The sequence below is a fragment of the Pungitius pungitius genome, chromosome 7 (assembly GCF_949316345.1).
Source record: "Pungitius pungitius chromosome 7, fPunPun2.1, whole genome shotgun sequence".
In the NCBI taxonomy this organism is placed as follows: domain Eukaryota; kingdom Metazoa; phylum Chordata; class Actinopteri; order Perciformes; family Gasterosteidae; genus Pungitius; species Pungitius pungitius.
Window position 1 is genome coordinate 11,345,810 of NC_084906.1, and position 21,317 is coordinate 11,367,126.

A 21,317-nucleotide genomic window follows, 5' to 3' on the forward strand; every position below is an offset into this window, starting at 1 on the left:
TGTAGATATAAATACCACAAACTGTGTAAATGTGAATATGAAGAAGGTGTGAAACTAACAGCGATTGAGGTGACAGTGCAGAATATGGTGCAAATGGGGGCCTCTGACTAAGTGTTGATGAGAGACAAGGACTGTTTCTGTAACTGGTCGTCTTGGTGTAGAATATATGGAGAAAACTTCCTGTTATTGGTGGCTAAGTTGGAATGACCAAATATGAACATAAAGACAGACTCTGTAGGGCTTAACTTGAAACCAGAAGTGAGGTTTAAGGTTTGCGGATTTTAGACGCAAGCAAATGACGATTAAATGAGGGGAGACTTCCTGTTCTTGGTGGGTAGCTGAAATTACTTCCTGTCACTAAATGTTAAGTTAAGTCTCGTTTGGTGTGACATCCCCACTTGCTTGACTTGGCCCAGAGGTGAGGTTTAACGTTTGGGGAACAGAACATTTCTGTAGTTTAAATTAACGTGTTTTTTACTTATTTTCTCTAAAAAATGTAGTTAAGTGAAAATAGGGATTGAGTTTGCCTTGTGAACATCCTGTGGATGCCCTCCAGGACTCTTCTGTAGTGTGTGTAGCCGTACACACACTAACTCCTGGGAATGGCAGGTCTCTGTGGTCTCAACATCCTGCTGCTGTGGGCCGGGATCGTTAGTATAGCCAACTGTAAGTAGCCATCTTCATCTTCTTCATGAAGGAAAGGGAAAGCCTTGGTGTTTCACTTGTGTCTGTCATCTGAAAGTATAAGAATCAAAAAATCACATTGTTATTGTCTTTATTTGTAGCATATTGTGAATATCTCAGTTGACTAATATTTCTTAGTTGGAAAAAACATGATCCAGATCGATCAAAATGGTTAAAACACAAGGAATTTGCCAAATTTTAGCCCAAAATGACGTAGGTTGGAGCGGGCAGCAAAGAAGAGTGAACAAATACTCTGCTTGATCGTAGGGACGACTTCATCTTGGGCAATAACCAGAATCTGTTTTATTAGCATTTAGTTGTCAATCATGTTCTGCTGTCCAGTCCTTGATAGCATCGAGGCAGTCTACGGCCTGAATGACCTTAAAAGTCTGCTCTTCTTTTGGCCTTTTTTCATTCCAGTTTTCTCCTTCATTCGGCTGGAATAAATCACATGAGCAACTAAACACACACAGCTTCAATAACTCAATAATGAAAACAACTAAGAGGAATAATTCAACTGTTTATAAGTTTGCTTCTCCCGGAGCACTGTTTCAAATATATCGTACATATTATAAGTTATGAAAGTTATGAAATGAAACATTTCTCTATATTTGTTGCTAATTATGTGTCAATATTATTTGCTTTGACCAACGGCCAATATTAGAATGAGTAAGAATAAGTATGTTTGGCTGTTGCTTGACTAAAGTAACAGATTACATCTGTACTCATAATTGTACTTTCTCCACCACTTCTCATCCGCCCCAAGCTCTCGCTGGTAACATCCCATAAACCTGAGTACATTGGATGTTTAATGTATTTTGGTGGCTTGCATTAACAATTAGTAAGTTGTTTGCTAAGTAAATGTATTATTTGTCAACAAAGAGATTTCAAACTAAGTTTTATCCCTAATGGGGTCTACTGATTTTTTATTTATTCTGCTGTCTTTTTAAGGTCAGTCACAGTCGGCATGTGTCGTTTGTGTAACATATATAATACAGTATTGCTCATCTACTCTGTCCGAGTTGAATAATCACCACATCAACAGACATTTTTATTTATATACAGTATGAATCTTTTTTCATTCATCTGTTTTAAATTAATTTATTCACTGTAGTCACGTAGCAATATTTTACAATAGTAACTAGATCATGTTTTATTTATTTATTATTTTTAGTTATTTTACATGAATATCAAACTGCATAACCACGGTTTGGTTTTAACTAAGTATAAAACAACTAGTATCAGCTCTTACTGTTTGATAAACTGCATAATGATATACCTCCTAAAGAAAAAAGAAAAAGCGAAAAAAAATTCCAATTTAATTGTAATAGTGTTTTTACAAAGTGGTATTTTTTTTTGCACATACCTCAGTGTGAAATACTTTTTGTTATTATATAATTATATATTTTATTAAATAACTAATTATAATTTACTTAAAAATATATAAACCATATCATGCTGCCTGTGAAGTCAATTTATTGGATAATTATTAAGCAGTAAATACTTCTGATATGCAATGCGTAATTCTAAAAGTATGTTTCATAATGTGCAAAAATATGAGAAGTAATATTCTCATGAAAATTAGCAGCAAACTTATTTTAAGTGTAGCGGGACAGAAAAAGTTGACCACATCCATGTTCCATGTGAGTTTACTTAATTTCCTGGTATCAAGTTGGCCGAACAGAAGTAAAAGGCCTGAGAATTGAAAGAGTCTGTATGTGCTTGGGTTTGAGCTTGTGTTCCCTATCAGGGAACTCGAGCTGCGTAAAGACGCTGTGGGAACGCCCCTGCGTGACCGCGTCATGAAGCACGTGTGAAATTCAACCAAAGGCGAGCTGGTACGTCATAGCGGGGACGCCGGACCAGGGAGCTACAAAGGGACCCGAAGGGCAGGACCATTCATCTCTGCGTCTTCATCTAGTTTCCCACTTAGATAGAAATGGCTGAGCGGTTTGTCCAGTGTGTTCCCCCTTGCACCCAATTTATCACGGGCAGAGACTCACACGATCTGTGTGTTGACTGTGAGCATTTGCCTTGGCAATCTCGCGTCGCTCGCCGAGCTCTCTTCAATGAGGACGGCTCGACGAGGCGTGCTCCCCGAGGCGGAGCCCCGGTTGCCTTCCTGGGGATCACAAATGGATCTCACGGAGGATTCCGGGACAGCTGATGCCTTTTCCCGGCCCTTCACCGTGGGATCCAGGCGCTCGTTTCCGGAGGCGGAGGCACGCTCCGCGGCTTCCTCCACCCCGGACGAGACGCCGCTCTCACGTTTTTCCGGCTCCGAGGAGCTGGACGTGGAGAGCGTAGAGGCAGCGAAGGCTGACGCCGAGGCGACTCATTCCCCCGCTGCCGCAAAAGAATTGCTGGAGGTCCTCACCCGAGCGGCTGACAGATTACACATCAGCTGGCCGGCGAGTGACTGCAGGAGCGGTTTTTACCTTCCCGCAGAGTGCCTTCACGCCAGTGCCTGCCGTTCTTCCCAGACGTCCACACTGAGGTGTCGGCGTCCTGGAGTAGGCCAGTGTCTGCTCGCGTGTTCAACCCGCGTACGGCATTGTACTCGTCTTTAGCGGAGGCTAGGCGACATGGCTACGGAAGGATGCCGGCCGCGGATGGGGCCCTGGCGAGCCATGTTTCCCCCGCGGCCGTGTCGTTGAGGACACCGGTATTGCCCACCAAGCCTTCGAGGACTACCTCGGTTCTGGTGGGCAGGGCTTACTCTGCGGCGGGGCAAGCGGCGTGCTGCCTGCACACGATGGCGCTTATCCAAACGTATCAGGCAGAGCTGCTGGCCGACGTGGCCGAGGGGACGGAGCTAACGCTCGAGGCAGTGCGTGAGCTGAGGCACACGGCTGACCTCGCGTTACGAGCCACCAAAGAGACGGCGAAGTCCGTTGGCCGCTCCATGGCAGCCATGGTGGCTACGGAGCGGCACCTTTTGCTGAGCCACTCCGCACTGCAGGAGAAGGACAAGTCCTTTCTCCTGGATGCCCCTCTCTCCCCCACTACCCTCTTCGGAGGTGCCATTGGGGCTGTGGCGGATAAACTCCGCGCCGAGAAGTGGCAGGCGGAGGCGCTCGACTCTTTCGTTCCCCGACGACGCCACGTCCGCGGGTCCGCTCGAGGGCGGCCCCGGCCATCGACGAGCTCTCACCACCTCGTGCAGCAGGAGAGCGTCTCGCGGCGCGCACCCCCCCGTCGAGGCCGGGCCACAGCACGACACGCTCGGGCGAGGTTCTCTCGCAGCCGGTCTGGTCTGAGGACCGCCGCCGCGGAGAGGACTTCGTCCAATAGGCCCTGACACCGTAAGGGTCAGGGCTCGGAGAGTGACCCCCACCGGAGGTGGTAAGGTGCCACCCCACTCTCCGGAAGCCGGTCCGTTGTTCCCGCCGCTGCTTCGGGGCACGACCGGGTCCTCTAAGGAGGGTGCCGGCTCTACTACATCAGCGCTTCCCTGCCAGTACACTGTTACAGGGCGCGGTGTCTGTAGACCCGGGACTTCCAGAGACCGGCCCCGAGGGGTCGGAGCCCCTGAGAAACTTTTTGGGTGAGTGGAGAGCCCTCCCCAACGTATCTCAATGGGTCCTGCACACAATCGATGTCGGCTACGCCATCCAGTTTAGGTGGCGGCCGCCTCGATTTCGGGGCGTACTACCCACGGAGGTAGACCCCCAGCAGGCTCTGGTGTTGGAACAAGAAGTACAGACCCTGCTGCGGAAGGGAGCCGTAGAGCGCGTCTTCCCACCAGACAGAGAGTCAGGCTACTATAGCCGGTACTTCATCGTTCCAAAGAAGGATGGGGGTCTGCGTGCGATTCTAAATCTCCGCCGTTTGAACCGTGCTGTTGCGAAGCTGAGCTTCAAAATGCTCACTCTCAAACAGATCGCGGCACAAATCAGGTCCGAGGACTGGTTTGTCCCGGTGGATCTCCAGGACGCTTATTTTCATATTCCCATCCTCCCCCGACACAGGAAGTTCCTTAGGTTCGCTTTTAGAGAAAGCTTACCAGTACAAGGTCCTTCCTTTTGGCCTAGCCCTCTCGCCCCGTACGTTCACAAAATGCGTGGATGCAGCTCTGGCGCCATTGCGTCTCCAGTGTCACAAGGTGGAATGCGAGGGCAAGGAGGGAGGACTCAGACGCAGGGTTAATGAACAAAATAAAAGGACATTACTGTAATAGTCAAAGAACTCGAACTCAAAATTACTCCAACCAAAAAAACAGGAAGGAGGCGAAAACAAAACTCATGCAGACACCCTGTCGAGGCAGGGGCCGAGGCCGGGGACTGGAGACTCCATCCAGAGGCGGTGGAGTGCCTGTGTGGTCCCTTCGGCCGCGCCGATGTGGACCTATTTGCCTCCGCAGAGACAACTCATTGTCCTCGGTGGTTCTCCCTCACGCACCCCGCCCCTTTCGGCTTGGATGCTTTGGGACGCTTGTACGCTTTCTCCTCGGTTGCTCTGCTCCCAGGGGTTCTGGATGGGGTCCGTCAGGACGGAGTCAGCCTACTGTTAGTAGCCCCGTTCTGGCCAGCCCGAGTATGGTTTGCGGACCTAATATCGCTTCTCGCAGGCCCCCCGGTGGAGATCCCCATCAGGTCGGACCTGCTGTCTCAGGCGTCGGGGTCCATAGTTCACCCCCGCCCGGAGCTTTGGAAGCTATGGGCGTGGCCCTTAAGGGGGCCGGCCCTTTAAGGTCCAGTTTCTCGACTGAGGTCGTAGAGACCAAAACTCCTACTCCAGAGCCCCGCCACTAGGAGGGCGTATGCCGTAGATGGTGCCACCTGCTGTAGAAACAACTGCGCACCCAGTTAACTGCCCAGGGGGTTCGGTACTGGAGGTCCTGCTATGTTTCCACAGGTCTTCCCGTCTGCCTTTGGAGCATCTCTCTTCCTTTGTGGCACCCGGTCCTCTGTTCCTGACGTCGGACCAGGCGTATAACAGAGCCGCAGCAAGTGAATGGTTATTGCCATGACACTTGCTTATGAATCGGCCGGTCAGCCCGCATCTTGGCTGTCCGGGCCCATTCTACTTGGGGTATGGCGGCTGCAGAAGCCCTCATGTCGGGGACCTTACCCTCGCCTTGAGCACAGGTGCTCTCGTCGAGTGTGCGTTTTTGAAAACTTCACACCACGGTCACCCGCTCATATGGTGAGTGGGTATAAATGTTCCCACAGCGTCTTTACGCAGCTCGAGTTCCCTGATAGGGAACGTCTCTCGGTTACGTATGTAACCTTTGTTCCCCGAAGGGAACGAGACGCTGCGTAAAGCGTTCTGCCATACTCCCGGCCTACCCGTGGCACTCGATTAGGCCTTTCAGAGATGAATGGTCCTGCCCTTCGGGTCCCTTTGTAGCGCCCTGGTCCGGCGTCCCCGCTATGACGTACCAGCTCGCCATTGGTTGAATTTCACACGTGCTTCATGACGCGGTCACGCAGGGGCGTTCCCACAGCGTCTTTACGCAGCGTCTCGTTCCCTTCAGGGAACGAAGGTTACATACGTAACCGAGAGACGATCTGTGCAAAGTGAACATAAATGTTCAAGTACGGAGAGGTTCTAGGCTTCAGTGCCGAGGAGGAAATTGCGGTTTGCTTCTTTTGAAATAGCAAATGTGGCTCCTTGCAGCGTTGTAGCAACCACATGCAGAAGTTAAAATGAAAATGGTTGCCTTGCTCTGTTTGACCTGAGAATGCTTTAGGCCGTGCAGGAAGGTTTGTTTATTAGTCAGATAAGGTGCACATTTACTAAGACTCAACGTAAAGAACTAAATCACAGTTTTTAAAGTTATTTGTCTCTTTATTGTTCTGAATATTGTGTTCGCTACACTTAATAAACATAAATAAATAATCATAGAAAATAAGTAATGATTATTAAAAAATGTAGTTGCGCCACCATCTGTGCTAAACCTTGTGCAAAACCTTCAGCTCACACTAACTTATTATCTCTTCAGCACTGAAACCAGCAGAAATTTATGAATTTGGTCTGATAATATAGCAGTGTGACCTTCAGATTGCTTACAGTGGTGAACTGGAAACAAAAGTCTCCCTTTAGATTTGTTCCTTTCCTGTTCTTAAGGTGTCTGAATAAGATTTATGTAAACTTTTGTGCAACTTTTGACTCTAACATGTATTTCAAATGAAACAATAATTTCAAGCCTGGCTTCATCCAATGTTCACATCACTGTTCTGGAAAAGTAAGAATATGATATAATTTAATTTCAGAAAACCAAATTGTCTGTAAGTATTTAAATGGGGAAGTTCCAAGGTGGTATCTAGTAGTTAAAAATATCTAAAAACTTGTTTCCATCTTATACACTGAGCCTGTCAGTTTGTTCCATAGTTTCTGTGAGACAAATTTGACGTTGAATGTGTCTTTCATATCAGGCTCAGTCTCATCACGTATGCTTTAATAACAGTGTGTTTATCATAAGAGCAGCAACAGGATTCATGTGGTGCTGATGATTGGAGGGAAAATGCTACACAATACTTCATGAAGTACCAGCTGCCATTGAGACTGTTTCTGATCTTATTTTGGTTTTCTTGGAGCACAGATGTTTTAACCCTCTCACCTACACGCACAAATTCCACTTTACCTGGAATGACGAGTTTTTCTGTCACCACCTCACCTCCAGGCACCGTGACAGATACAACCACTGTCACGCAAATAGCCACCACCCAACCTGCATTCACCACAACAACCTACATCTCAAACTCCCCAAATCCAACGACCAATTTAACCCCCACGACTGGTAATGTATTCCGCCTCAGTTGAAATGGGAGAATTAGTGTTGTATTCAGCATCATGTTGCTGCTTTATGAATGATATCAAGACTGTAGACAGTAAAGGTTTTTTATGAATTTCATGAAATGAACTTGGTCTGATAATATAGCAGTGTGACATTCAGATTGCTTACAGTGGTGAACTGGAAACAAAAGTCTCCCTTCAGATTTGTTCCTTTCCTGTTTTTAAGGTGTTTGAATTGGATTTATTTAAACTTTTGTGCAACTTTTCACTCTAACATGTGGTTCAAATGAAACAATAATTTCGAGCCTGGCTTCATCAAAAGTTCACATCACTGTTCTGGAAAAGTAAGAATATGATATCATTTAATTTCAGAAAACCAAACTGTAAGTATTTAAATGGGGATGATCCAAGTCGGTATCTAGTAGTTATTTTTTCTAAAAAAAAGAAACTTGTTTCCATCTTATACACTGAGCCTGTGAGTTTGTTCCATAGTTTCTGTGAGACAAAGTTGACGTTGAATATGTCTTTCATATCAGACTCAGTCACATCACGTATGCTTTAATAACAGTGTGTTTATCATAAAAGCAGCAACAGGATTCATGCTGATGATTGGAGGGAAAATGCTACACAATACTTCATGAAGTACCAGCTTCCATTGAGACTGTTTCTGATCTTATTTTGGTTTTCTTGGAGCACAGATGTTTTAACCCTCTCAACTACACGCACAAATTCCACTTTACCTGCAATGACGAGTTCATCTGTCACCACCTCACCTCCACGCACCGTGACAGATACAACCACTGTCACGCCTTCAATAGATGCCCCCGAACCTGCACTCACCACAACAACCAACATCACAAACTCTCTGAACCTAACAACCAATTTAACCAATGGTAATGTATTCCACCTCAGTTGAAATGGGAACATTAGTGTTGTATTCAGCATCATGTTGCTGCTTTATGACTTATATCAAGACTGTAGACAGTAAAGGTTTTCTACTTGAAGGTGACCTTCAGCATGCTCTCCATCTTAAATACACTGCTCCTCCTACAAGCACCTCTCCTCCACCCTCAAATTCATCCTCTCCTTCACCCAAACCCAACCAGCGACTCTGTATGTCTTTTCAAGGACTCTAACGAGACATTTATCTACAGAACTATAGTCAACAGTTACTAAAACCCGCAGCACTAAGGAATTAATTACTAGAATTCATAAAAAAGATTCAAAATGCCTTTTGAGGTTTTAAAGTTGCAAAATATTAATATTTTGTTGATTTCTTTTCTAATCTTATTTGAATGTGTTCTCCATCCACCACACAAGATCCTCAACATCAACAGTGTGAGTATCACTATTGTTTTCAAAATACATATATTTTTATATTAATACATACTTATTGACAGAGAGCACTAATTATATCGTTTAAAGAAATAAAAAATAACCATCTGTTTGAGATTAAATGATGACATAACAGATGATTTTGTGTTCAGGTTCTTACATTGTCACACACATGAAGTTTGGCTTCCTGATCAACGTGTCAATGAATTCTACAACCAACTACACCAACTACACCATCAACTTAAATGAAACAAATCAAATGGACAAACCCATCAGTCAAACCTTCAATCAGAGCTTTCATGAAGTGAAACACCTGAAGCCGTGTACTGAATATGAACTCACTCTGACATTCACTGATAGTGCTGGTGATGAACAGCTTTGTGAAGCTAAAAGTAAAAACACGACCCTCGGAATGAGTGAGTAAACGTTTCAAAGTATTTTCATCTTTGAAATGAGACCAACATACGGATGTGTGCAGATTATTCCACTTGTTTGTTTCAGGTGAAGATCAGGTTAAAGTTGAAGTTGATGACACCTGCATGCCTGGATATGTTTGTTACCTGAGTGATTGGGACATCAGCTCTTCTCTGTCAACGTGGCATAACGTTCTAACTGAGCGATGCAAAAGGGACAAAAAGACGTTCTGCATCAAACCTCATTACAACGACATATGCACAGATTTAACTACAACCTTCACTTCTGGAAACTGTTCGACTTCCTTTAATCTCACCAGAAGCATCCATGTTGGTACGTACATTAGTCCCATACGTTTGGAATCACATGTGGTGTAGACCTTGTGTCTTCATGTTTATTTGATGTTTCCCTTTTTGTTTTACAGATTTCTTGGATTCATTTGAAATAAATCAGATGGCTTCAACTGAACTTCCAGCAACGATTGAAGCAGAATTACCTCTAAGCTGCACCGATCTCACCGTTACCTACAACTGTCGTGGTAAGTGGGAAGACTGGAGGTAAAGACACTTTGTCAACAACATGATGAACAGGTTTATAGGGAAATAAATAGTGACCATTTGCCAGCGTAGATGCTCACATTGTGGTAACAGTTTTATTTAAAACAATTCGTCCTTGTGTCTCCACAGAAGTTGAATTAAACCACGAGAAGAACCTGTCTGATCTGAAGCCTTTCACCAACTACAGCTGCACGGGTCAGGTTAAGAACGGCAGCGTCACCGTGAAGAAGATGACCGCTGTCAGCTTCAGGATCGACTGTGGTATGATAATATATTCAATTCCTCTCTGTGACATGATAAGAACTTGTGTCCCATAAGAACAGCTCCAGTTGTTCAGTGTTACAGATGTTTGATGTGTTCCTACAGATTTTACATTAGACATCAAAGTGATTTCTTCCACCGACACGTCCATTCATTTGAGCTGGGACACCATCAGTCAAAAGTGTGGACGTGTCCTTCCTGAACTTGAGAAGCTTTCTTATGAATGCAGTTGTTCTCACAAACACAGCAGTAAGTAAAGTATTAAAGATATTCTGTAATCAGTCGATTCATTTTAAAGGAACTTCAGAAGTCTTTGGAGATTATTTTAGTCCGTTTACACAACTAGGAAAAATACTGTGGACATTTGAATCAGTTTTTTCATGCTAACACTGTAGCATGAAGCTTCCTACTGCCTGATCGTAGATGTAAATAAGTTCAGATGATAAAAACAACCCCCTTAATGTTATTACATTCCTGTTTACCAACTCGCACTAAATCTATACCAACGTTTTAGCTTTAGAGGTGGTGATATTTTCTGACATATACCCATGACACATAGATGGTATTAATTGATTGATTCATTTATTAACTGATGTACATATTGTTGTCTCTTTATTTCGACCAGGAAAACATGTTGCACCTCACTTGATTGGATCAGGAGGAACATGTGATGTTAAAGGACTGGATCCGTTCACCAACTATACCTGTGAGGTCCAAACCAAATACGACGGGAAAGTGAGACAAACATATAAAGTTCAAAAGAAAACTGATATTGGACGTAAGTGTTTTAAAAATGTTTCTCATAACACACCTACAACAAGATGAACATTACAATCCAACCCTCAGTGAAGTACGTTTGTTACTCTACGTGTTATTCTCTGAATAGAAATGTAATTCATTCAGTTCTGACCTGGTTATTTATCACAGGTGGTGAGTAGAGTCTGGAGTTTGGTATCAAGTAACTATTGACAGATTCCAATCAATTAGTACAAATGTGAAAAACTAAAAGCATTAACATTACTTGAATAAATGTGCATTCACTATAAATCCTGTTTCAAGTGATACATTTAAAATAAAACTATGACTTCATCTTTAAGTGTTATGTACATGATGTTCTGTTCACATTCAAAATGAAATTCTGAAGCGATCATCACCAATCATTTAGAGCCATGCAAGAATATAGGGGTTACCTGGGTTTCCAGGTGATTGTTTGCAATGAAAAACTTTGCAACGAACCCAAGGAGGGATCTGCTACCACTTCCTGTATATGCTGTTTAAATTAATGCCTCAAATCACATTGTTTCATTAAATCATTAAACATATTTTGCTTTCAGTCCACATAAAACCCACATTGATATTCTTCTGTCATTACCACAATCTTTCAGACAGCATTGGTCATCCGATCATCTTCGTCATCACCTTCCTCATCCTGACTGTGGCCTTGGTTGTGGCTCTCTACAAGATCTACATCCGAAGGCGCATAAAGTCCAGAAGGTAAAGATCATTGTACATCTCCTCGCCTCACTTTGACTCTCACAGAGACTCTTTTGGTGTTTACTTTTATTCACTGTTGTCTGACACTTAATTAAGGCCCATAGATTACGTTTCAATGTTTTCTAATGGCCTAATGACTATTCTATAAGCTCATTTTCACTTTTATTTCTCCAGTGAAGATGTGACACTCGGACAAAATACAAGTGAGTAACCTCGGATTTTAATTTCACCATCAGGTTCTATGTTTTTTTTGTTGCTCTTTGCTACTCTGCGATCTACTAATGAAGAATGAGTTAGAAAAATAAATACTTCATTATTATTGTACCCAACAATAATTGCATTATTTCTTGTTCTTTTTTTTGCTGCTAGTTTATGCGAATGTCCCTCAATCTGACGACGTTTGCTGATAAAGAACCTCCCACCAAACCCATGTAAAATTGTTGCTTTGCTAGCATTAGGTGTGTCTGTTAAAGATAAGATAATGTGTTGCTTGACGGTGCTCCAAGGACTTTGGTTAAACACATTATAAATTTACATTGTAAGACATGAGACTTTAAAGCAATCAAGAGTTTATAAAACAGCGTAAAGTTAAAGTGGCAGCATATTGAAAACCTTCCTTGTGTATTAGCTTCATGTCATTGATATCTATTTGCATCTGTTGGCAATAAGTAGTGTTGTCATTTTATCAGCTGCTGTGTTATGATTAAAAACTGCATCTGAGAGGCTTTGTATTAAATGCTTTTAAGCGTGTTACTGTAAAACATCACATTAAATAACTTTTTTTGTCTAGAACGATTTGAGTTTTCTTCCATACAGATGAGGAATGCAGCCTCCTCTAGTCCAAATCAGAAGGACCATGTAGCCACTAGTATCCCATAATCCTTTACTCGTTAAGTGCAATAAGGCATGTCGTAATGTCAGAAACGTGACACAGGGTCTCTATGTTCATTGGCCTGCTGCGATGTTCCCAAATCAGTTGTTTATTGCAGCGTGTTCAGAAAAAGGAAAAGTACCATTTAGCCAGTTGTTGATCTGCATGAATTGTTCCAACTCTAGGTGTGAATGAAGCTAAAAGCACTGATGTTTAAGCGTGGTCGGTGAAAGTAGCAGCGGGCTCGCTGTGCCCTTTGAGGTTTAGTTCTTACAAATAGCTCAACTGGTTTAGAACTGGATTCAGAACCACGTTGGCCGGCCTCAGTAACGCTTGGCATCGCATCCACGTGACCAGTGTAATGCTGCCGTTGTTAGAAATCAAGCGTTGAGATGTAAAACTCATTGCAACAGACGGAAGAAATTGGAAAGCTTTATTGCATATAGTGGGCATACAAGGAGTTTGTGATGAGGGTCATTAATTGGACATGAAATATGCAGAAAACAACCAAAACATTAAATAATATCTGCAATGTTTGAATTCTTGGAAGATCCAGACGGCCTGTGGGAAAGCACACTGAGAGAAAGGAGAGCACATCACATGTTATACAAAAGACAGAAAGCCTCCCTACCAACAAAGGGCCAAAAAAAACCCCAAATTCATTTAATCTGGACTTTGCAAGCTCACAATTACCTGGGCTACGGTCAGTACATGCTACATTCTTTCTGGGGCATAAGTGACTGTGGTGCTGGTGTTGTGAAAGGGCATCATGTAAATGTCAATAAATGCATTTGCATTTTTCCGGTGAATTCTACCAATGTATCCAAGGAGTTCTGTATAGCAATTAAAACTTAGTATCATGTTAATACAAATAAAAAATGCTGGGGCTATACATGTTCTTGTTGGGAGAATTTGGAAATCCACAGCACCAGGGGGTGAGGGGGGGGGGGGCTGCTTGGAGGGGGCAAAGAAAAATTACAAAAATGTTTTTGCAAGTCTATGAAAATGATATGCTGACCAAAACAAAATAACGTTTTACATTTTCCTACCCTTGTGTTTATCCACATACATGTAAACACATGTGTTATGCACACATGTACAATCATTTCAATGAGACAATGGTTGTTTTTGATGACCAGTTATTTCTGGTAAGAAGCTGAATTTAAGAGTCATTGACATCAATTACTTCCTATTCCTTTCATGTGGTCTCATTGTTTGGTGGAGACATCTGTAGTGTTTAATCACCGAATGAATAAAGGGTGGCCAAAACTCGACAATATCTCAAGGAACTTCTCTACTACAACACAAAACACAAAACGAGGACCACTGGTGCTTACTTTCACTACAACACTTAAGAACATCATGTTTCAGACCAGAACATTTATATAAACTGCTTTCCCGTGTGACTCTTTGGTATCGCAGGGGAGGACATGAATTAGGTAGGCACGCTGTGATTTACTTACAACATGGACGGTTAACAATGTGAGGGTCCGCTGACTCTTCAACATATTTGGTACAAAACAAGACAGAAAAACTGTAAACTTACACATCATAAAATAGTCTCAACTTTCTGAGGGGATAAAATGCAGCCACTGGACCATGATGGATAACTATGCCCTTTGACTTTAGATTCTTTTGCTCAGGTCTTTGTAGGGATTTACAACTAAAAACTAAAGCTCAAGTTGAACCAAGGCAGACATCTTTTGCTGTCAGTGACTAAGGTAAGCAGCAGACGTCAAAGTGCTTTCCTTAAAGCTTCTACGGCTCCTTCTAGACTGTCAAAAAAAAGAAAAAAAGAGGCATACTGAATTTTTCAAAGACAATGCATAGGTGTCAAAATGACTTGCATTCAAAGTGTTGTGGAGACATTTGCTCATGTTCCCCCCCCCCAGCACATCTCTAGTCTACCCTGTGAATGATGCTTCCTTTCCTAATACACTCATGAGACATGATCACCCTGCCAGCCTTCTATTACCAGAGTAGAAAGTGCAACACAACGCTTCAACCATCAAAAAACACTCTTACGTCCCTCAAATCTCTTCAGTCCAATTTAACCATTGTTCACTTTTCATGGTCTTTTTGTTACTTTTGCTGCTCCGTACGTCTCTTAACTACTACCAGACTTTTAAAGTACCTTTCTTATATATTCTTAATATTTATCTCGATCAACTGTTTTGAGGATGGGGGACATCTGACACTTAACTTTCCCTTTAAAAAAGAAAAAGAAATTCCATGTCTCTTTTTTATCTGCTTTAAATAGTTTTCTGCTCATAGCAGCTGCAGAACAACGGTTTAACGTCACTACAACAAAAATATAGAGGACATGCATTTTAAAGCCATAGTAAACAACACATCAAGGAGTTACAATTGACTGATATTCAGTGCTGTAACAATACTGCTGTCTAAGGAATTGGAGGTCCATTTGATAAAAATGTATGATCTTTATCCTAGGGAAGAAAAGGTTGGGATGTCAGCATTTTGTGAACTGTATCTCCTGAAAAGAAATCTGTTACACATACTACTTATCACAAATTATATAAAAGCAGACACACGTGTATGAGTCAAGCTTGTAAAGGAAGGACAGAAGTGGGGAGGACTGCAAGCAGAGTGTGTGAAACTCTGGGCTTAGCTGCTCTGTGTCACGTTCTGCATGTGTTTGGCAATGTCGTACACGTAGGTGATGTCCGGCCTCTTCTCCGGGTCAGGGTTGATGCACATATCTACCAAGTTCCTCAGCTGGCAAGAGGGACAAGAGGGTTGTTGGTTGGGAGGAAGAGAGAGACATGAAAAGAGTCAGTGTGACACGTTGGTATCAACAAACTGCAAAAGATCCGCTACAGAAATGGACAAAATTGAAATCTTTTAATGCCCTTTGGATGAGCTCTTACGCAGTCGTTGAGAATTATCCAAGCAACAAGTAATCAAGCTGAGAGGATGAGGCGAGTCTGCGTTAGCCAATCGCTTATATTTCCACACACACACACTTGAAGCCGAGCGAAGCGGCTGATTGGAGCAGATAGATAGACAGGCTCGCAGGCGGAACAGCCAATGCCATCATTAAAAAAAAAGAGAAAAGATGGAGAGGAAAGCAAAAAAAAAAAACATCTACGCATGGTCACCATAGCAACCGTCTGCCAACTTCCTGGCTGCTGAAGCGTGGCACAGGCTTGGACGAGTTCTCGTCAGCTGCTGTGTGTGTGTGTGTGTGTGTGTGTGTGTGTGTGTGTGTGTGTGGGAGAGAAAGTGTGTAAAAGATGCAAATTCAGACAGTCTGAGAATTAGTCCCACAGAATGGAGATATGGGGGGGATGCAGATATGTAAAATATTCATGTGCTTCTTTGCATGGCGAGAAGGAGGGGGGAGTGTCAGGTGGAGGGCGGGGGGGGGGGGGGGGGGGGGGTTAGGAGCTGGTGAAGGGAGGCATGGGGGGGAGGATGGTTAAATGACACAACAAAGATGAGCAGCTGACAGTTTGCTGCCGATCCTTCAGGAGCATTGTTTACATCCAGACAGGCGCTGCAGGCACCCCCCTCATCTCCATTGCCCTGTCTCTCGCTCTATCACCCCCCCCTCACTTTGTCTCCCTTTCTCCTGGATGGGGGTGACATATGAGCCAACGCACAAGCTCAGCGTGGTATGCGTGTGCTGGTGTGTGCAGATATAGAGCTCTTGTGGCAAAATATACTCTTGCACATTAATAGACACACACACACACACACACACATACATAATAATGACACCTTCCTAAACGGAGCCACTGTGGATTGGATTAATCAACTCAGTAGGTCTCAAAAGTCTGCTGATGAATCTTCATGCAGTTTCCGAAATACATAAATGGAACACACACACAACGTGGCAAAAGGTTAGATGCCACGTTATACAAGTCATTTAGAGATGACAACATAGCTGATTAATTGATTTGAAAACAAATTGGTAAGAATGTAATATATATATAAAATCACCATGTGCTTTAAGAATGTATATTCTGTTATTTCATGGTCTATAAAACTTGTTATGTTATGTTTTTCCTGATATGAAACCATTGCTTAATGCATGTAGCAACTTTAGTGTAGGTGAGTCTTCTTTTGATGTATTTTAAGAGGAAAAAAAAAATTGGCAAATTGCCACTTGCACGAAAAAGGGCAAACACAAAGCCACGCACAGCATGCACAGACACGTCAGCGGCAATCAGCAATAAGGCGATTTCTAACCGCAGTCCGACTCCATTACTTCTGTGTGCACGGGTAAGTCTACACAGAGCGCCATGATCTAACATTTAGTGAGGGAAACATGACACTACAGCCCATTTAGCTTCACCCCACTTTGCAGCAAGGCCAGATGCTTTTGATATGTGCATTTGATTTTCAAACGGGTAGAATCATGACCGGTCTTTTGATCACAGAGCAATATCATACTGTGCTGTAGCTCATACAGCTGGGTGGATTTCACTTACATCAAAAAAACTTTAATAGTGAACACAAGTAAAAACGGGCAAACTGGCACAGAGAAAGAGGAGCTGTCCACCTCTGCAGTAAACCTAAAGACTTAATTTCTTATTTTTGAAAGTGTTAAGGAGTCGAGACCTTGTGATTTATTTTAAAACACCAAGCAGGTCCATCTCTCCTCAAGCGATGCAGTACTTACCTCCTCTGAGTAGTGATCTGAGGGAAGAGGGGGGTAGTCACACTGTTCTATCTTCTTACAAAGGGAGTAAAGGTTCATCTTGTCCCCATAGAACGGACTCTGCAGGGCTGCCATCTGAAATGTAAAGACATAAGGGAACAGGGAACGGAGGTACGGGAAGAAAGACAAAAATATGTGTGAGAGAAGCAAAGTTGAAAAACACCCAGTGAAAATGTCAACAAGTGCTACACTGAATACATGTTAAGAGTATGACTTATTGATGAACGCTAGGTGAGAGAGACAAATAAAGCCCCAACAACATGTCCAAAGATCAACATGTGCGAAATCTGCACACCCTTATTCATGTTTTTTATTCATTTTTTTGTTTCTTTGTTTTTGTGATTTAGAGACACAGCTGCAAAAAGAAGGGCAACAAGTGAGGACAGGGGTGCAGGCATATGAGAGGAGATCATTTGTCCATGAGCTGGAGCACCGAGAGAAAGGTATCCTGTGCAAAACGAATGCAAACCAGCAGAGGAGGGGCAGGTGGGAACAGAGGAACGAAGGAAGAGCAGAGGGGAAGAAGAGACTTTAGCGCGGTGGAAATAGGTGAAGAAGCCCTCCAGCCCGTCTAAGAATAGAAAATACCGTTTGCCGTTTCTGGCAGCTTAATGACTGACTCACTTGTTATTGTTTAAATGTGCACACGCAGGGCGAAGCCAGCAGCCGGCTCGCATAACGAGAGCACGCATTCCTCTTGTTTCTCTGATTCAGTGCCATCAAAATACATTGTGCGTCAGGCTTTTTTGTTGGGCCAAATAGCCCAGCTGATAATAAATAAACATGGCTGTCAGTGCTGATGAGGCTGAGCTGCTCGGAGCTGTTGCAGCGTGTTGACTTTGTTTTCATTTTTTAACATAGTATTAAATAGGAAGCTGTTGCAGTGTATAATTATAGTGTATAATTACATTACACATAACATATATGGGTATTGATGGGCAGAAAAAAGCCTTTTAAACTGTGTTTGGGCCCAATGTGAAACAGGATCTAGAAACGTTTCTGTCCTTCTCGTGGCTTTCCTTCATTTCAAACTTTAACATGATCTAGAGAAATGTTTTTAAACGTAATCTGGAGAAATGTTTTATACATTGAGTGTGCTAATTGATGATGAAAAACAAAGCAGGAATTGTTCTGAAAAGGACAAAATAAGAAAAAATGCATAACTTATTCATAAGTTTTTTTGAATGCAATAGTATTTTTATTCCCACCCCGAGGGTGCCCACATGATTCTCTGAGGATGCACGGTGTGAGTTTGACAGTCTGTTGACAAATTGTCTTTACACTACCAATTAACATACAAGTGGAATCGTTCCATACAGCAGGTCAGTGGGAACAAGCTTGTATATGCAGTTAAGTGTAATTAGGACCATAAAGAAATGAGATTTGTGTTCATCAGGAATGCGCTATCCTGCTTCATGGAGTATATGAACATTTTAACGGCAACCCAGACCAAAAACTATTACATGTCTGTGGCTACAAATGTAAACCCTTCGACGTCACTACACAAAAAAAGTGCGGAGCACATGACCAACTTGTAAACGTCCTCCTGCTTTCGGTCTTCACTGTAAGATGTGTAGAACATTGATGGTGCGGAGACAGAAAACGTCTTATTCCCCATCGGGCCAATTTTGACAGGATCTCTGTCACATCTTCCAGTGAGAAGTCGAGATGACGGCAGCAGAATCTCAGCGGGCCGTCTCTCCTCTGGACGGGATTCACCATCACACATCAATCCGCACTCCTAATCAAACACTCGCATAAATACAGTAGATCCTCGGAAGAACACGTGTGAATACCGAGTAAAGAGGATCTCCCTCTCTCCCCTCGGACGCCCCGCTCCCTCCGCTCCCACAATTACAACGAGGCTGGCTCAGCAGGCGGTTGACAGAGATGAGATGTGTGAGGAAACATGTATACCTGTGTGTGTCAGCAATGGTGCACTTTGAGTAGCAACAAAGCGCCATTTGTGTAACCTAACATTGATTTTGCAACACACATTCAAATGATCAGTCCACCATTTGCTTTGTTTTTTAACTGCTCGTTAGGTTTCAGTTTGTGATCTCTCTACATAAAACAATATTCTTGAAAGTTCAAATAACCATCAACATAACAATTGGAATGTTACTGTGTTTTAGTTAAATCACCGGGTAATTTGCAGCTTATTTTTTTTAATAACCACTTTCCAACAAACAAACTGACCTCTATAAAAACTAAGGCACAGCTGCAGACACCAGGAGGCAAAGGGTTAAACAAGACCCCGTCGGATTTTCATGCATCTTCTGCTTTTGACAGATGAAAAATGTCAACTGTCCTGTTTGTATTTGGGAGTTTTTGCACTATTCATCTGCTTCATTAGTGCCTGCTGCTCCTAGCCCCTGACAGCTGCCGGCCCCCTGCTCTCAGCACACGCACACACACAACACGCGCACACACACTCCTTTTTTCAGACTGTGTCGTCGCATTGGGTTAGATGATTGACTCACTCTCTGACCTCTGGGCCCTGGTGAGTATAGGACTGTGTGTGTGTGTGTGTTTGTGTGTGTGTGTACGGTTCATTGATATTCGAGGAACATACAATGCACACGCATGCCTGCTGTCTGTCTAAGGGGTGTGAGCCGCTAGTGGCAGAACACACACACACCCTCCCTTCCTCCTTTGTTCCTCAGCTCTTCATCAGCTGGCCCGGTTGAGCTCTCTGCCCCGACCAGGCATGCAAAGAAAAGCCGGCCTCGCTGTCCGTGTAAAAGGTCTGGATGAGGCCTTCCAGTGTAATTAATTAATATCTCTCTCTCTCTCTCTCTCTCAGGCAAAGAGGGGAGGGGCGTAGGGGGGGTGGTGGGTCACGGTAGCGTGAAGTCCGCTGCACGGATGAACCACGCGGTGGTCATCTTCGTGGACAGCGTGGAGAAGGCGCGCAAGGTGGTGGCGAGCGGCGTGGTGGTGCGCGGCACCCTCGTTCCCGTGCTGCCTCTCGCCGAGCCGGCGGTCAGAGTCACGGTGTCAAACGTTCCGCCGTTCGTACCGGACGATGCGCTGCTCGCCGAGTTGGTGAAGCACGGGACGGTGGTGTCCCAAATGAGGAAGGTGTCCTCAGGGTGTAGGTCTCCTTTGCTGAGACATGTGGTGTCGCACAGGAGACAGCTCCACATGGTCCTCACCAAGACCCAGGCTCTCAACCTGGTGATCAAGGTGAGGATCGAGGGGTTTGAATATGTCATGTTCGCTACATCGGACGATGGGAGGTGTTTCCGGTGTGGTGGAGAGGGACACCTGGCGAGGGGTTGTCCAGTAAAGTCCTCCTCTCAGGACCAGAACCGGGAGGGTGCTGGGGGGGCCGGGGAGGAAGAGGGGGCTGGGGAAGCCCAGGAGGTTGTTGGAGAGTTGGGTGAGGGGGTGAGTGAGGCCCGGCCGGTCGGTCAGGTGGGTGAGGGGGTGGGTGAGGGAGTGAGTGTGGCCCAGCCGGTCGGTCAGGTGGGTGAGGGGGTGAGTGTGGCCCAGCCGGTCGGTCAGGTGGGTGAGGGGGTGAGTGTGGCCCAGCTGGTCGGTCAGGTGGGTGAGGGGGTGAATGTGGCCCAGCCGGTCGGTCAGGTGGGTGAGGGGGTGGGTGAGGGAGTGAGTGTGGCCCAGCCGGTCGGTCAGGTGGGTGTGGGGATGAGTGTGGCCCGGCCGGTCGGTCAGGTGGGTGAGGGGGTGAGCGTGGCCCAGCCGGTCGGTCAGGTGGGTGAGGGGGTGAGTGTAGGAGTGAATGGAGAAGCGAATGTAGCCCAGTGGGCGAGTCTCGTGTGTGACAGAGTGAAAGAGGGGACGAGTGGGATGAGTCGTGAGAGCGACTGTAAAGGAGCTCGGGGGTCGCTCGATGGTGGGATGGGCGTCTCCGACAGTGAGGAGGAGATGGAGGAGGGGAGGGTGGGCTTTAAGGTCCCCCACCTGAAGAGAAAGACGAGGGCCAGTAGAGGAGGCTCTCAGGCAAAGAGGGGAGGGGCGTCGAGCAGAGGGGAGGCGGGGGGTGGGGAGTCCGATTCCTCTTCGGGGTGGGGCTCTGCCATCAGTGTCTCCTCAGGTGGGACGGTCTCCAGGAGGTACGGGGCTGGGCAGGTGAAGGAGTTCCTGCTGGCCACCAAGAACGAGAGGGGAGTGAGGCTGGAGGACTACTTCTCCGACGTGGAGAAGTTCGCTCGCTCTGCCCGACACGGCAGCATGAAGAAAGGAGCTGGAGACTTCACTCAGCAGGAGGTCTACAGGCTGAGGAAGTTCCTCCTCAAGCTTAACCGAGAAG

General features: G+C 44.7%; 2 protein-coding genes across 4 annotated transcripts in view; one reads left to right on the forward strand and one right to left on the reverse strand.

Moving 5' to 3' along the window:
- Window positions 1-6,534: 6,534 nt before the first annotated feature.
- LOC134132176 (uncharacterized) lies at window positions 6,535-9,735 on the forward strand. Its single transcript, XM_062563473.1, has 5 exons — window positions 6,535-7,429; window positions 8,746-8,763; window positions 8,913-9,176; window positions 9,262-9,507; window positions 9,599-9,735. The coding sequence occupies exons 1-5, from the start codon at window positions 7,171-7,173 to the stop codon at window positions 9,733-9,735; spliced, it is 924 nt and encodes a 307-aa protein (XP_062419457.1). The 5' UTR covers window positions 6,535-7,170.
- A 3,040-nt stretch (window positions 9,736-12,775) lies between these two features.
- The window catches only part of nek7 (NIMA-related kinase 7), a 55,279-nt gene continuing 46,737 nt past the window's right edge, over window positions 12,776-21,317 (reverse strand). For all 3 annotated transcript variants that reach the window (XM_037468847.2, XM_037468848.2, XM_062563313.1), the window contains 2 exons: window positions 17,003-17,116; window positions 12,776-15,093 (listed from right to left, as the gene is read on the reverse strand). In XM_037468847.2, the coding sequence (XP_037324744.1) occupies window positions 14,983-15,093; window positions 17,003-17,116 (225 nt within the window). In that variant the 3' untranslated portion in view covers window positions 12,776-14,982. The remainder of the gene's footprint in view (window positions 15,094-17,002; window positions 17,117-21,317) is intronic.

Coding starts and splice junctions, on each gene's coding strand:
- LOC134132176 (XM_062563473.1), top strand. CDS start 7,171: ATGAAGTACCAGCTGCCATTGAGACTGTTTCTGATCTTATTTTGGTTT. Junction 9,177..9,261: donor AAACACGACCCTCGGAATGA/GTGAGTAAACGT, acceptor TGTTTGTTTCAG/GTGAAGATCAGGTTAAAGTT. Junction 9,508..9,598: donor CACCAGAAGCATCCATGTTG/GTACGTACATTA, acceptor TTTGTTTTACAG/ATTTCTTGGATTCATTTGAA.